The sequence below is a fragment of the Cebus imitator genome, unplaced genomic scaffold (assembly GCF_001604975.1).
Source record: "Cebus imitator isolate Cc_AM_T3 unplaced genomic scaffold, Cebus_imitator-1.0 Scaffold95, whole genome shotgun sequence".
In the NCBI taxonomy this organism is placed as follows: Eukaryota; Metazoa; Chordata; class Mammalia; order Primates; family Cebidae; genus Cebus; species Cebus imitator.
In genome coordinates this window covers 6,313,297-6,330,936 of record NW_016107410.1, presented here as the reverse complement: position 1 = coordinate 6,330,936, position 17,640 = coordinate 6,313,297, and the positions used below count along the sequence as shown (strand labels likewise).

General features: G+C 40.3%; 1 protein-coding gene across 5 annotated transcripts in view; it reads left to right on the top strand.

Moving 5' to 3' along the window:
* Nucleotides 1–17,640, top strand: part of ZRANB3 (zinc finger RANBP2-type containing 3) — a 277,334-nt gene that overhangs the window by 171,361 nt on the left and 88,333 nt on the right. For all 5 annotated transcript variants that reach the window (XM_017536065.1, XM_017536061.1, XM_017536060.2 and 2 more), the window contains exon 8: nucleotides 2,851–2,967. In XM_017536065.1, the coding sequence (XP_017391554.1) occupies nucleotides 2,851–2,967 (117 nt within the window). The remainder of the gene's footprint in view (nucleotides 1–2,850; nucleotides 2,968–17,640) is intronic.

Here is a 17,640-nt window from a genome sequence, read left to right as displayed (position 1 = left end):
CTGATATCCTTTCTTCCGCTTGGTCAATTTGGCTGTTGAAACTTGTGCATGCTTCGCAAAGTTCTCGTGTTGTGTTTTTCAGCTCCATCAATTCACTTATATTCCTCTCTGTGTTGTCCATTCTCATTAGCATTTCGTCAAATCTTTTTTCAAGGTTCTTAGTTTCTTTGCATTGGGTTAGAATATGTTCTTTTAGCTCACTGTAGTTTCTTATTACCCACCTTCTGAAGCCTGATTCTGTCATTTCATCACACTCCTTCTCCATCCAGCCTTGTTCCCTTGCTGGTGAGGAGTTGTGATCCCTTTTAGGAGGAGAGGTGTTCTGGTTTCGGTTGTTTTCATCTTTTCTGCGCTGGTTTCTTCCCATCTTTATGGGTTTATCCACCTGTTGTCTTTGTAGTTACTGACTTTCAGATTGGGTCTCTGAGTGAACTTCCAGTTTGTGGATGCTGAATTTACTTCTTTTTCTTAGCTTTCCTTCTAACAGTCTGGCCCTTCTGCTGTAGGACTGCTGAGGTCCACTCCAGGCCTTGCTTGCCAGGGGATCACCTGCAGCAGCTGCAGACCAATAAGGGTTGCTACCAGTTTCTTCTTCTGCTATCTTTGTCCCAGAAGGATGCCTGCCAAATGTCAGTCTGTTATCTTCTGTATGAGGTGACTCTTTGGATATACAGGGGTCAGGGAGCTGCTTGAGGAGACAGTCTGTCCTTTATTGAAGCTAAAGTCCTGAGCTGTGAGCTCCATTGTTCATTCAGAGTTGCTGGGCAGTACGTTTAGGTCTGCTGCAGCAGAACTCATAAACTCCCTTTTTTTTTTTTTTTTTTTTTTTTTTTTTTTTCCTCAGGTGCTCTGTCCCAGGGAGTTAGGGCTTTATTTATTAGTTTCCCTTGTGCTGCTGCCTTTTTTTTTTTCTTTCAGGGCTGCCCTGACCAGCAAGGAGGCAGCCTAGTCACCGTCTGGCTGGAGAGGCTTTACTGAGCTGCTGTGGTCTCCACCCAGCTGCCGTGTGATCTTCCCTGCAGTCCTGTTTATATGGGTGTAGTTAGAACTGCCTTGGCAATGGTGGCCCGCCTCTGTTATGGCACACTCTCTCTGTAGTGGCAGGTTGCCTCGGCAATGGCGGGCTGCCTCAGCAACGGGGGGCTGCCTCAGCTCTGGTCAGACTCACTCCGTAGTGGTGGAGTGTCTCAGTAATGGTGAACGCCCCTCCGCCACAGAGCCGGACCATCCCGGGTTCAGCTGTGCTTGCTGTGAAACTCTCAACCCAGAGCGTTTTCAATTACTGGTTTTTTTTGGGGGGGTCGGGGGGCTGGGGACCAGCCAAGCCTGATCACCTGGCTCCCTGACTCAGAGTATTTTTTTTTTTTTTCGTTGAATGGTTTACTCTCTCCTATGTGTTCCAGCCACCTGTTCAAAAGGCACCAGGATCTCCCATGCCGCGACTCACTGAGCCGGCTGAAACAGCAGCGCTGAGATTCCTGGTGGGTTTTTTGCCTAGGAAGCTCCTGGCCTGGCTCGCTGTTTCAGATGAATGGGTGACTCTGCTGTCTCCGGGCTTCAATCGCCAGCTAAGAGGGCACCCGGAGCAGTGTCTTTTGTACGGAGAGCCGCCACACCAGGGCGTGGGCAAAGCAGCCCCGCAGGCCAAAACATTTGCGCTGGTGACTAGTAGGGATCCTCCGCCTGGGAATCTCCTGGTCTGTGGGCAATAAAAATCCGTCTGGAAATGCAGCGTCCACTCACCCTCTGCACTTTCACTGGGAGCTGCAATCCTGAGCTGTTCCTAGTCAGCCATCTTCCCCCGATCTATTCTTGAAATTCTAAAGCTCTGTGATCATGTTATAAGACGTGAAATTCAGTATATCAGAAAACCAATTTACTAATCCTTACCTAATTCTTATCCATGTTTACTTTTGGGAAATCCAGTGCTTATATATTCTCTGAAATTTCTGCAAATCTTAAAATAACTTTATTAACAGAGTTTTTCATTGTTATCCTGAATGCTTAAAGTAAGCATTTTATAAACATTGAGCAATATGTTACTTCTAAAATAACAATCTTTTTTTTTTTTTTTTTTTTTTTTGAGATGGAATCTCACACTGTTGCCCGGCCTGGAGTGCAGTGGCACAATCTCAGCTCACTGCAACCTCTGCCTCCCGAGTTCACGTGATTTTCCTGCCTCAGCCTCCCGAGTAGCTGGCATATAGGCGCACACTACCACACCCAACTAATTTTTTTTTTATTTTTAGTAGAGACGGGATTTCACTATATTGGTCAGACTGATCTCGAACTCCTGACCTCATGATCCGCTGCCCTGGGCCTCCCAAAATGCGGGGATTACAGACATGAGCCACCATGCCCGGCCTCTGATTTTCTTATCTATTATTTTAGCATTCGAAAGAAAAATAAAATGGAATCAACATATGATTATATTATATTTTTACTTAATATTAATTTTATTTAATATGCCCCATCTTTAAATCAAACCATATCTTTTTATAAAGTACTTAGTTGCCATATACATTTTTACTACTCTTCTTTCGTATGGTTCTTATCTTCACTTTATAGAATGTATCTTCTTAAAAAGTTATAATTGTTTGATTTATGCTATTAGCAAAAGGCTTTGTTTTCATTCACAGCTTATCACTGGTTTCTATAATTGGCATGAAAATGTGACTGACCTACCTCTGAATTGATGTTTTTAAATGAATATGTTGGAATCTTTGGGAATTTCCTTTTTATATCTTTCTATAGAGAAAAGGAAAAAAAGTAGGACATGATTCATGATTGCATTAATTTGTTCTGTTCATTGTGTTATATTCCTAAACAATGTTATTTTTTCCCACATAGGAATTGAATACCAGCTTTGAAGAGTGGAAAAAATTAATGAGAACTCCAAATTCAAGTGCCATGGAGACAGTCATGGGGTTGATAACTCGCATGTTTAAACAAACTGCTATTGCCAAGGTACTCTTTGCTGGGTCATCATGTATTTGTCTTCATACAAATTATTCAATATATGTTACTGTTTTTAATTAAGCAGGTTATTTGTGTATTTGCAAAATTTCTTTGCCATTATTTAATTCTTTTTTCTTTTTTGAGTCAGGCGTCTCACTTTGTCACCCTGGCTGGAGTGCACTGGCATGATCTTGGCTTACTGCAAACTCTGCCTCCCGGGTTCAAGTGATTTTCCTGCCTCAGCCTCCCAAATAGCTGGGACTGCAGGCACATGCCACGATGCCTAGCCTGTTTAACTATTATGGAAAAATTCAGACTATTCAAAGTAACCAGTAATGCTATATCTAACCATATATTCATCTTTTCCAATATACAGGTGTATTTTGATGAAAGAGAATAATATACTTTATACTTTCTCATTTAAAGGACTTATGTATATATATTCATTTTTTTTTTTTTTTTTTTTTTAAAGAGTCTTGCTCTGTCACCCAGGCTGGAGTGCAGTGGCTCAATCTCAGCTCACTGCAACCTCCGCCTCCTGGGTTCAAGCAGTTCTCCTGCCTCAGCCTCCCAAGTAGCTGAGATTACAGACACATGCCTCCACACCTGGCAAATTTTTTTAATACTTGTAATAGAGCCAGGTTCCACCATGTTGGCCAGGCTGGTCTTGAGCTCCTAACCTCAAGTGATCCACCCACCTCGGCCTCTGAAAGTGCTGGGATTACAGGTGTGAGCCACCGCACCTGGCCTACATTTATCTTTATTATTAGCATTCCCATGGTTTTACTATATTATTACTGCAAATAATCTTTTTTTATTTGTCAGTCATCTTCCAATGATATTCTGTGTTCAGTACCCTACAGAGGTAATTGTGCTCACATTCTGTTTGTCTAAAAGTGAAAATATATAGGATTTTAGAATTTAAGTCTTAGTGTAACTGTCAAGTAAACTGATCATATGTTTGTGGTAGTTGTTGTTTTGACCACCATAGTAAACCTGTAAATACTGAGGAGTGTCACCCTGCTTAATTCTGAGACTTTTTTTGTAACATAATTTTTTAAGTTGAGGATTATTGAGGTCTATTTACATGAAATGAAACTTACCCTTTTAAAATGTATGGTTGGGCCAGAGGTGGTAGCGTGCCTGTAGTCCTAGTTACTTGGGAAGCTGAGGAGGGAGCATCCTTTAGCTCAGCAGATCAGGGCTACAATGAGCTATGATCGTGCCTCTGTACTCCAGCTTTGCAACAGAGCAAGACTCTGTCTGTAGAATAGAATAGAAGTGATTGGATGAGGCTTGACAAATGCACGTAGTTAGGTAACCACCACTGCCATGAAGATACAGATATTTTCTGTCATGCCAAAAAGTTCCCCTCATGTCACTTTGTAGCATTTCCCCTCCACGTATCTCTATACCTTGGCAATCACAGATCTGCTTTCTGTCACTGTCGTTTTACACTTTCCAGAATGTCACAGAAGTGGAAGAATAGCATGTAGCTTTGTGTCTGGCTTCTTTCACTTAGTATAAAGCTTTTGAGATTGATTCGAGTTGTTGTATATGTTATTACTTTTTCCTTTTTATTGCTTACCTTACATCCTCCAGTGTATGGGAACAAAGCTTAAAAACATTTTTTTTGAGAGACAGGGTCTTGCTCTGTCACCTAGGCTAGAGTGCAGCGGCACAATCACAGCTCACTGCAGTTTTGAACACCTGGGCTCTAGGGATCCTTTTGCCTCAGCCTCCCAAAGTACTGGGATTACAGTTGTAGAACTCTTAGACAAGGGATTTAAAATAGCTATGAACAATATGTTAAAGAATCAAATAGAAAAGATAAACAACATGTTTGAAAAGATGCAGAATTTTAGAAATAGTATGAAAATTATGAGAGTAAAATGGAAATGCTAGAAATAGAAAACACAGTATCAGAGATAAACAAAATTTCTTCGGTCAGCTTATAAGCCAATAGTGAAGATAAAATGTAATCATAAAAAATCTTGCTGGGTGTGGTAGCTCACACCTGTAATCCCAGTGCTTTGGGAGACTGAGACAGATTGTTCAAGCCCAGGCATTTGAGACCAGCCTGGGCAACATGGCAAAAACCCATCTCTACTAAAAATGCAAAAATTAGCTGAGTGTGGTGGCACATGTCTGTGGTCCCACTACTCGGGAGGCCGAGTTGGGAGAATCACTTGAACCCAGGAGGCAGAAGTTGCAGTGAACTGTGATCATGCCACTGCACTGCAGCCTGGACAACAGAATGAGTGAGACGCTGTCTCAAAAATTAAAAAATAAATGAAATAAAATAAAATTCATCAATTATAATATTTGGCCAGGCACAGTGGCTCACACCCGTAATGCCAACAGTTTGAGAGGTTGAGGTGGGAGGATTACTTGAGGCCAGGAGTTCAGGACCAGCCTGGCCAACATGGTGAGACCCCATCTCTAATAAAAAATAGAAAAATTAGCTGGGTGTAGTGGCTGATGCCTGTAGTGCCAGCACTTTGGGAGGCCAAGGCGGGCGGATCACTTGTGGTCAGGAATTCAAGATCAGCCTGGCCAGTGTGGTGAAACTCCATCTCTAATAAAAATATAAACATTAGCTAGGCACGATGGTGTATGGATATAATCCCAGCTACTCAGGAGGCCGAGGAAGGAGAATTACTTGATCCCAGGAGGCACAGGTTACAGTGAGCTGAGATGGTACCACTGCACTCCAGCCTAGGCGACAAAAGTGAAACTCTGTCTCAAAAAAAAAAAAATTAAACATTAGTTGGGCATGGTGGCACGTTCCTGTAGTCCCAGCTACTTGAGAGGCTGAGCTGGAAGGATCACTTGAGCCCAGGGTCAAGGCCCAGCTGATTTTTTGTATCTTTAGTAGAGACAGGGTTTCACCGTGTTGACCAGGATGGTCTCGATCTCTTGACCTCGTGATCCACTCGCCTCGGCCTCCCAAAGTGCTGGGATTACAGGCTTGAGCCACCGTGCCTGGCCCAAAGATAATTTAAAACTACCTGACGATGTTTTATTTTTAATATCTTGATAAGAATAAGAAGGAAAAATTCAAAGAAAATAATGAATTTTCAAGTAAATAGGTTTGTGTAAATATGCAGCTATTTATAGGATATGCTATTTTAAGGGCATATACTTAATCATTACTTACAGTAAAATGAATTCCTCATTATTCATGGTGTTTAATTTTTAAAAGGCTATAATTCTATAATAAATACATAAATGTATGAAGTATGAAATCTTGTTCTTGACAAACTGAGGAAATGAATACTTTCCCTATTCTATTTTTAACACTGTTCACTAATTGTGGTTAGAGAATTTCTAGGCACTGGGCCTAGAAAGGACCTCTGGGGGTCATCTTTCCTCTTCCTTTGCTCTAGGCAGAGTTATATGCCTAAAGCCTTCCAGACAAATGGGTCTCTATCTATCCGAATTTTATACATCTTCAGGATAAAATATTTCTTTCTCTGCTATAATCTTTTCTTTGCCTCATTTCCTACACACTGTTGTAGGCAGACAGGAAAACGGTACAGCGCTTCAAATTAGGTCATATCAGCAAATTAGGTCATATTGATAATAAATTTTAATATGTACAGTACTATGCTACAAAATTATAATATTGGCATGTATTATTTATGTGCTGTATAAACATTTATGCTAGTCTACCTTTTGAAGTACTTCTATTTCTTAAAAGGACAGAGTATATTTTAAGTACGTTTGGTATCTCCTTAGTGGTGTTATTAGATTATCAAGGTCTCTTTTTCAGATAGGTCTTAATGAAAACAAATAATGGCAATGATAAATAGTAAAAAATGATGATAGGGAGGGCTGCCAATAGAATTGGTAAAGGGCCACAAAGAGAAAGAAACTTCCAGCTGAACTTTGTAATAATTTTGACTGAGTGCAAATATTCTTGGGCAGAAACCTGGGAAGGGGGTGGTGTGCAAGGAGAATGAAAAGTACAGATACAAGCACAGAAGCAGCTGTAGGCAGAGCCAGGGAGGCTTCTAGCCTGGGGCAAGAGCTGCCTGGATATAATCTCAGTGCTGTTGGTAGAGCACAATGGGATTGAGACTGGCCTTGCTGGCTGCCTGGCAGCTGGGTGAGGCCTGTCACTGCCAGCTTTCCCCCACGTCCCTGGCAACCTGTATGACACAGCAGAGACAGCCATAATTTTCCTGAGAACATAACCCCATTAGCCTGAGAACCACACTAACATCTCCCACAGTGGCTGCAGCAATCCAAGCCCAAGGAGTCTGAGCTTGGACACAACTAACCCTGATCCCATGATGGTCTTCTCTACCCACCCTCGTAACAGAAGATAAAAGATATAATCTCTTAGAATCTCTACAGTCCTGCCTATCACCTGAAAAACTGGAATACTTATCCAGGCAACCTTAGAACAAGTTTGTATGCCCCCTATGCTGCTGCAACTGCTGCTCTCTTGAAAGTGACTCCTCCTGGCTGGAGGCCAACCAACTCAAGCCATTACAGCAATTCAGAACAACCCTGCTCCAAGAAAGGAGGAAACAACAGCTAATAACACTGCCTGTAGCATCCTGGATAACCAGAGCTCCTGAGTCTGTCCATGTGACAACTTGACTGCTAGCACAATCAGCATTAAAGAAAACCAGTGCACTAAACAAAACCATAACCAAGGACCATCAGAGAGTCCATTTCACTCCCCCACTACCTTCACCAGAGCAATTGATGGTATACACAGCTGAGAGGCCTGAAGACGGATCACATCACAGGACTCTTTGCAGACCGTTCCCAGTACCAGCCCGGAGGCCAGTAGCTCCGCTGGATGGCAAGACCCATAAGAGCAGTAACAATCACTGCAGTCCATCTCTCAGGAAGCCCCATCCCTAGGGAAAGGGGTGAGCACCACATAAAGGGATCACAGGGTTGTGGGACAAAAGAAGATGAACAGCAGCCCTTGATCCCCAGATCTTTCCTCTGTCATTGTCTACCCAAATGAGAGGGAACCAGTAAAACAATTCTGGTAATATGACAAAGCAAGGTTCTTTAACATCCCAAAAGATCATACTAGCTCACCAGCAATGGATCCCAAACAAGAAGAAATCTGAAGTGCCAGAAAAAGAAGTCAGAGGTTAATTATTAAGCTACTCAAGGAGGTACCAGAGAAAGGTAAAAACCCACTTACATAATATTTTGTTGTCATTGCTGTTGTTGAGACAGAGTTTCACTCTGTCACCCAGGCTGGAGTGCAGTGGTACAATCTTGGCTCACCGCAACCTCTGCCTCCTGGATTCAAGCACTTATCATGCTTCGGCCTCCCCAGTAGCTGGGGCAACTGGCACACACCACCACACCCAGCTAATTTTTATATTTTCAATAGAGACAGGGTTTTGCCATGTTGGCCAGGATGGTCTCGATCTCTTGACCAGGAAGGCAGAGGTTGCAGAGAGCCGAGATCCCGCCACTGCACTCCAGCCTGGGTGACAGAGTGAAACTCCGTCTCAAAAAGAAAGAAAGAAATCAACTCCAAAAGGAACCTCAAAACCGTGCAGATACGTGGAAATTAAATAGTCTGTTCCTTAATGATCACTGGGTCAACAATAAAATCAAGATGGACATTTACAGATTATTTGAACTGAATAATAATAGTGACATAGCCTATCAAAACCTCTGGGATACAGCAAAAACAGTGCTAAGAGGAAAGCCCATAGTATTAAATGCCTGCATGAAAAACTCTGAAAGAGCACTAATAGACAATCTAAGGTCACACCTCAAGAAACTAGAGAAACAAGAACAATCCACACCCAAACCCAGCAGAAGAAAAGAAGTAACAAAAATCAAATCAGAATTAAATGAAATGGAAACAACACACACAAAAAAATACAAAAGATAAATGAAGCAAAAAACAGGTTCTTTGAAAATATAAACAAAATTGATAGACTATTAGCAAGGCTAACCAAGGAAACAGAGAAGGTCCAAGTAGGCTCAATTAGAAATGAAACAGAAGATACTACAACCGATACCACAGAAATACAAAAGATCATTCAAAGCTCCTGGTAACACCTTTATGTACACAAACTAGAAAACCTAGAGGACATGGACAAATTTGTGGAAATATACAGCTCTCCTAGATTAAACCAGGAAGAAATAGAGACTCTGAAAGACCAATAACAAGCAGCAAGATTGAAATGATAGTTTTTAAATTGCCAACAAAAAAAAGTTCAGGACCAGATGGATTCACAACTGAATTCTGTCAGACATTCAAAGAAGAATTGATACCAATCCTATGGAAACTATTCCAAAAGATTAAGTGGGAATCCTCCCTAAATCATTCTATGAAGGCAGTAATACCCTAACACCAAAACCAGGGAAGGACATAACAAGAAAAGAAAACTACAGACCAATATTTCCAATGAACACAGATGTAAAAATCCTCAACAAAATACTAGCTAACCATATCCAACAGTATATCAAAAATGTAATCCACCATGATCAAGTGGATTTCATATCAGGGATGCTGGGATGGTTTAACATACACAAGCCAGTAAATGTGATACACCATATGAACAGAATTAAAAACAAAAATTACATGATCATCTCAGTAGATGCAGAAAAAGCATTTGACAAAATCTAGCATCATTTTGTGATTAAAACTCTCAGCAAAATCGGCATAGAGGGTACATATTTTAAGGTAATAAAAGCCATCTATGACAAACCCACAGCCAACATTATACTAAATGGGGAAAAGTTGAAATCATTCCCCCTGAGAACTGGAACAAGGCAAGAATGCCCACTTTCACCACTTCTATTCAGCATAGTTCTGAAAGTCCTAGCCAAAGCAGTCAGACAAGAGAAAGAAATAAAGGGCATCCACATAGGTAAAGAGGCAGTAAAACTGTCATAGTTCACTGATGATATGATTGTATACCCAGAAAGACTCAACCAGAAGCTCCTAGATATGATAAATGAATTTAGCAAAGTTTCTGGATACAAAATCAATGTACACAAATCAGTAGCACTGCTATACACTGTGACCAAGCCCAGAATCAAATCAAGAACTCAAGCCCTTTTACAATAGCTGCAAAAACAAACAAAAAAGAAAAAAGCCTTTTCTGCCAGGCACGGTGGCTCACGCCTGTAATCCTAGCACTTTCGGAGGCTGAGGTGGGTGGATCACCTGAGGTCAGGAGTTCAAGACTAGCCTGGCCATCATGGTGAAACCCCATCNAAAAAAAAAAAAGAACAAAAAAAGAAAAAAGCCTTTTCCAAAAGAAGGAACATGGAAGAAAAAAAATATTTAACCAGCCAAGGACCTGAAACACCTCTACAAGGAAAACTACAAAACACTACTGAAGGAAATCACAGATGGCACAAACAAATGGAAACACATCAATACATCCCATACTCATGAATGGGTAGAATCAATATTGTGAAAATAACCATACTGCCAAAAGCAGTCTACAAATTCAATGCAATTCCCATCAAAATAACATCATCATTCTTCACAGAACTAGAAAAAACAATCCTAAAATTCATTTGGAACCAAAAAACAGACCTCATGGCCAAAGTAAGACTAAGCAAAAAGAACAAATCTGGAGGCATCACATTACCCAACTTTGAGCTATACTATAAAGTTATAGTCACCAAAACAGCATGGTACTTGTATAAAAATGGGCACATACTCTAATGGAACAGAATAAAGAACCCAGAAACAAAGCCAAATTCTTAGAGCCAACTGATCTTCGACAAAGCAAACAGAAGCAAAGTGGGGAAAGAACACCCTAATTCAACAAATGGTGCTGGAATAATTGGCAAGCCACATGTAGAAGAATGAAACTGGATCCTAATCTCTCACCTTATACATAAATCAACTCAAGATGCATCAAATTCTTTATGTGACCTGAAACCATAAAATTTCTAGAAGATAACATTGGAAAAACCTTTGTAGACATTGGCTTAGGCAAAGAGTTCATAACCAAGAACCCAAAAGCAAATGCAACAAAAAACAAAGATAAGTAGCTGGGACTTAATTAAACTTAAAAGCTTCTGCACAACAAAAGGAACAAGTCACCTGAGTAAACAGATAACACACAGAGTAGAAGGAAATCTTCACAAACTATGCCTCCAACAAAGGACTAACAGCCAGAATCTACAAGGAACTCAAACAAGTCAGCAAGAAAAAAAATAATTAATCCCATCAAAACTTGGGCTAAGGACATGAATCGACAGTTCTCAAAAGAAGATATACAAATGGCCAACAAACGTGAAAAAAAATGCTCATCATCACTAATTATCAGGGAAATGCAAATTAAAGCCACATCGTGATACTACCTTGCTCCTGCAAGAATGGCTATAATTTAAAAATAAAAAAATAATAGAAATTGGTATTGATGTGGTAAAAAGGGAAAACTTTTACACTGCTGGTGGGAGTGTCAATTAATATAAACAGTATGGAGATTCCTTAAAGAACTAAAAGTAGAACTACCATTTGATCCAGCAATCCCACTACTGGGTATCTACCCACAGGAAAATAAGTCATTATATGAAAAAAGACACTTGCACATGCATGTTTATAGCAGTACAATTTACGATTGCAAAAATATGGAACCAGCCTAGATGTTCATCAACTGAAGAGTGGATAAAGAAAATGTGGCATGGAATACTACTTAGCCACAAAAAGGAACAAAATAGGCTGGGCACGGTGGCTCATGTCTGTAATCCCAGCACTTTGGGAGGCCAAAGCGGGTGAATCACCTGAGGTCAGGAATTCAAGACCAGCCTGACCAACATGGTGAAACCGCATCTTTACTAAATATAGAAAAATGAGCTGGGCATGGTGGCACACACCTGTAATCACAGCTACTCGGGAGGCTAAGGGAGGAAAACTACTTGAACCCAGGAGGCAGAGGTTGCAGTGAGCCGAGATTACTTCACTGCACTCCAGCCCAGGTGACAGAGCAAGACTCTGTCTCAAACAAAAGGAACAAAATAATGGCATTTACAGCAACCTGGGTGGAGTTGGAAACCATTAATGAGGTAACTCAGGATTGGAAAACCAAACATCACATGTTCTCATAAGTGGGATCTAAGCTATGAAAATGCAAAGGCAAGGCCAGGCATGGTGGCTCATACCTATAATCCCAGCACTTTGGGAAGTCACGGTAGGCGGATCAGTTGAGTCCAGTAGTTCGAGACCAGCGTCACCAACACAGTGAAACCCCATCTCTACTAAAAATACAAAAATTAGCCGGGTGTAGTGGTGTGCACCTGTAGTCCCAGATACTTGGGAGGCTGAGGCAGGAGAATTCCTTGAACCCAGGTTGTGGAGGTTGCAGTGAGCCGAGATTGTGCTACTGCACTCCAGCCTGGGTGACAAAGCAAGACTCCATCTCAAAAAGAAAAGAAAAGAAAAGAAAGAAAATGCAATGGCATAAGAATGATAGATACAATGGGACTTGGGGGAAGGGTAAGGGGGGTGTAAAGGATAAAAGACCACACATTGGGTGTAGTGTACACTGCCCAGGTGATGGGTGCACCAAAATCTCAGAAATCACACCTAAATAACTTATCCATGTAACCAAACACCACCTATTCCCCTAAAAGCCTATTAAAATAAGAATAAAACAATGGAACATTTCAAAATAATGATAAATAGTAAACAAAGGAATGAAACAAAAATAATCAATGTTACCAGTACAAAGTCAGTTAGTGGAGAATCTGAGATAATTAGAATTACTTTTCTTCTTCCATATCATTATTTTTGTTGCTTTGGAAGATATGTTGAGAATACAGTGGATGAAAATGAACAGTTTCTTCAGGTTTGGCATCAGCATAATATTCTCCTAGAAGAAAAACAAATTTATGTGTTACGTATGGTTTAGCCATCTCTCAATACAGGTACATTACAACGGGTACATCACAACAATGCCTCATTTTTAGAAGAAACTGTTTTAGGAGAAATGCCAGTTATTTTTCTATGAAGAGGATTGAAGCCAACCCATAATTTAAAATTTCTTGTCACTGGAGGGATGGCAGCATTCCTTAGTGCCTTAACAACTTTCCAGAAGGCAAATTACTTTAAACATGTTTCCATTATTCACAAAGTGTGTTTCCTCTTTAATTGCCTCAGCAGCTTAGCACAGGTGGTGGAATCCTATTTATAATATGCGGTGAGGTATAATGAGGCCACTGCAAGTATTCCCTGCTGCACAGGGTCTGGGAAGATATGAGACTGAAGAGTGCTTCTTGTTGTGCCAGTTCTGTAGTTTCGGAAGGATCTCTGGCTCTGAACTGGGGACACACTGCCTCTTCAGCATTAGCAGGAAATAGCAATGATCAATAAAGTGCACATAAAATAATAATGTTACCATTTTAGAGGAGGAAAGAGTGTATTAGCTATATGGAAATGTGGCATGGAGGAAGGCTTTATTAAAGAAGGAAATGTCCACTTGAGAAGGAGTGTTGTAAAGTTTTTGAGGTGGCGAGAATTGGCAGGTTGGAATCACAAATAGAGGAGTTTACCATAGAAAAAGAAGAAATAACCTCTCTTGTTAAAAAAGGAAAGGAAGTGAGGATGAGTAAAAAAAGTAAGCAAACGTAACGGAATTCTCAGGTGTTGATTCTATTTTCTTTGGGCAAGGGATGGTTTGAGAACCAGGAGTCATAGGCTGTGATTTCGAAGCAAGTGGAAGAGGAGAGGTTGAAATTGTTTTTGCAATTTGCTGGAGAAATAGGCTAATAAAAGCTAACACTTATATAATGTATACTATGTGCCAAGCACTAATCCAGGCAGATTTCGTGGGCTAACCTATTTAATTTTCACCACAACCCTATGCAGTGTAGTTACTTTTCTCTTCTTTTATAGTGAGAAAATTAAAGCACAGAGATTAAATTACTTGCTCAATGTCTCTCACATTGTAAATAATGGAGCCAGGATTCAAACCCAGACTGTCTGTCTCCAGAGTTCATGTGCTCAGCCATCATTCTACAAGGATAGCTAAATAGATATAATATTTATTAATAACCATGAATTAATGTGTTTCTTATTTTTCTATTAGCGATTTTTTTAAGGGTCAGGGTCTTCCTCTGTTGTCCAGGCTGGAGTATAGTGGTGTGATCATGGCATCCTCTAACTTCTGGCCTCAAGCAATCCTCCCACCGCAGCTTCCTGAGTAGCTGGGACTACAGGCATGAGCCATCATGCCTGGCTCCCTGTTGGTGAATTTTCAACATCCCTGGATAGGCATGGAGAAGATACAGACTTTAAAGTCTGTAAATTCTGTGTATTTTGATTTTTAACACCCAAATAAGGTTTATTCATGAGTAAATAAATAAACCTCTCCAAATAAGGTTTATTCTGTACTTTACTAGGGCAAAGTTGATTATCTTATTGACATGACTAGTGGATGGAGTTAGAAATAAATCAAGAATATTTTTAAAAATTGAATTCAGTTTTAAAAGAATTAGATTAGCTATTTTGTTTGAGACAGAACTTCATGCTGTCACCCAGGCCGGAGTGCAGTGGCACAGTCATAGCTCCCTGCAGCTTCATCCTCCCAGGCTCAAGCAATCCTTCTGAGTCAGCCTCCTAAGTAGCTGGGACTATAGACACAAATGCCACCACACCCAGCTAATTTTTAAATTTTTTGTAGACAGGCTCCCACTGTGTTGCTGAGGCTGGTCTTAAACTCCTGGGCTTGAGCAGTCCTCCCGCCTCAGGCTTCCAAAATGCTGGGATTATAGACATGTGTCGCTGTGCCCAGCCTAGATTAGCTGTTTTGATCAATGACTTTTATGATCAAACGTCCATGAAAATAACTTTTTTGAAGTTCATCATGCTATTGGCTTCACTTTGTCAAACTTTGGGTAACTTTTGGATAAATGGAATTATGTCATTCATGGGAATGGTCTCTCTCATCTATCCTTGCCAAATTGATTGATTGATAATGATTCTTTTATTATAACTTGTTCTGAAAAGCTTATGGGAGATTTAGGATCCCAGGTTTTTGTGTAAAATTGTGTTGGTTAAGATATAAAACTGGAATTGTCCTCTTCACAGGGTATTGTATCCTATCTACTTTCCGCTGCACTGCTTGGGGGACTCCACCAGTGTCAAAAGATAAATACATTTGAGGTTTTAGATTTGTATTTGCAGATATATTTATAAGGAAATAAAACATTCTTTGAGACAAGAAAATAATACTTTTTATTTTTGAGACGGAGTCTCGTACTGTTGCCCAGGCTGTAGTGCAGTGGCGCGATCTCAGCTCACTGCATTCTGTACCTCCTGGGTTGAAGCAATTCTCCTGCGTCAGCCTCCCGAGGAGCTGGAACTACAGGTGTGCACCATCATGCCCAGCTAATTTTTTTTGTATTTTTAGTAGAGATGGGGTTTCACAGTGCTGGCCAGGATGGTCCCAATCTCCTGATCCGCCTGCCTTGGCCTCCCAAACTGCTGGGATTACAGGTGTGAGCCACCGTACCTGGCGGAAAATAATACTTTTGATAGTTTACTGGAACCATCTTTTGAAGTGAAACTATTGTTTTCTTTTGGAAAATTTAGGCATGAAGCTCTGTAAAAATATTCAAAGCCTTGACATTATGGTATGGAAACTGCCAGTCTTCTCCTGAAGGCTGTCTTTTACCAGATTTGAAAATGTTTACTAACAGATTTGAAAATATTTTTTCAGGTTGATGAAAGAGTTTCTAAATTAAAAACTATTGGCAAAAGGGGAAGGACTACTGGAAGACAATGTCTAGCCTTCCTTTTGTGGTGGGCTGCAGAAGCTAGTCAGGTAGTAAATAAACAATGCATAGCCTCCTTTACTTTGGTACTTGCCTTTGCTTATTTAAGATAATTTTAAAGGATAAAAGGTAAATCAACTATCAAAAAATAAATAAGTTAATAAGGAACAGTGTAAGGTGAGTTAGATAAATGAATAAAAATAATAGTGTATCAACTGAATGGATAAATAAAATGCATATATATTCATACAATGGAATATTATTTGACATTAAAAAGAAATGAAGTACTGAAGTATGTTACAACATGGACTGAAAACCATTATGCTAAGTTAAAGAAGCTGTCTCAGGAAACATGTATTATCTGATTCAATTTATATGAAATGTCTAAAAGAGTTAAATCCATAGAGACAGAAAGTTGATTAGTGTTTACCTGGAGCTGAAATGATGGGGAACCATGGTGTGACAGCTGAAAGTTGAAGGAATTCTATTTAGGGTAATGAAAAGGTCCTAAAATTGATTGTTATGGTGATATACAACTCGGCAAATGTACAAAAAGCCATTGAATTGTACACTTTAAAAAAGTGAATTTTATGGTATGTGAATTATATTCCAGTGATGCTATTTTTGTTAAAAGAGAGAGAGCCTAGGTTCTTTTGTCATTTTGTTGCCTGACCCAGTTCACTGCTTGCCCTCTACAGCTCCTGTTATTGCCCCAAGATAACTGCTGCCTTCCGGGATATCAGATATCAAATGCAGCCTATAACATGCAAAGCAAGGAAAAGCATTCCTAAGAGTGCCTTTGTCAGTGAGGATGTTTTTTGAAACCCCCAGCAGACTCCTCAGGTTGTCATATTAGTTGGAATCATTTACAGGGGAAATGAAAATGCTAGGTTTGCCTAGACCAATCACAATTCACCTGTGACTAATTAAGAAGGCATTAAAAGAGCTTAAAAAAAGAGCTTAAAAGGTCATGAGATACCCGAACAAACGTCATTTGATTGAGTTCTGAGGACTCGAAGATTTAAAGGGAAACTTCCTTTGTGCTCACACTTTTAGCTACAAGTTACGGCTGTTAAGGGAAAGAGGATTCTGATTTGGTGAAACAGTAGTGAAGACTACTCAAGACTATTGCAGTAGAGGTCAACTCTTTTGCAGTAGAGGAGAGAGGTTGAGCTCAATTCCAAATACAAGGACAGTGGAGATTTATAGCCAGAGAGTAGGTTGAGAGAGTTGATGAATGGAAAATTACTAAGAGGAGACATCAAGGATAATAGGATTCTTGCTAAAGACAGGTCAAGGGCTTATACATCAAAGGTGCAGACTGAGGAACTAGATCCATTATCAAGAGTTGGGGGATTTTCACTGAAATGACTTAGCAGGACTCTTACTAAGTAAGACTGGGCTCTGCCAGGTGTGATGGCTCACACCTGTAATCCCAGCACTTTGGGAGGCCAAGGCAGGCAGATCACTTGAGGTCAGGAGTTTGAGACCAGCCTGGCCAACATGGCGAAACCCCATCTCTACTGAAAATACAAAATCAGCCAGACGTGGTGGCACATGCCTATAATCCCAGCTACTTGTGAGGCCGAGGCAGGAGAATCACTTGAAACCAGAAGGCAGAGGTTGTAGTCAGCCAAGATCATGCCACTACACTCCAGCCTGAGCAACAGAATGAGACTCCCTCTCAAAAAATTAAAAAATAAATTTAAAAAAAGACTGGGCTATGCAGACCTGGCAAGGACAAGATGGACACAGAAGGCCAATGTGAAGGTTTAATTGAGAAGTGGGCTCAGCAGAGTCTAACTAAAGCTAGGTCAAAGGAGAGTCTTTGTCATACCTCAAGTTTGATGTTTTTGTCTTTCATTTTTTAAATTATTATTATTTTATTAAAAGCCAACAATTTGAAATCAAGTAACTTTTGTCCGGTCTTTAGCGCAATATAGGTTT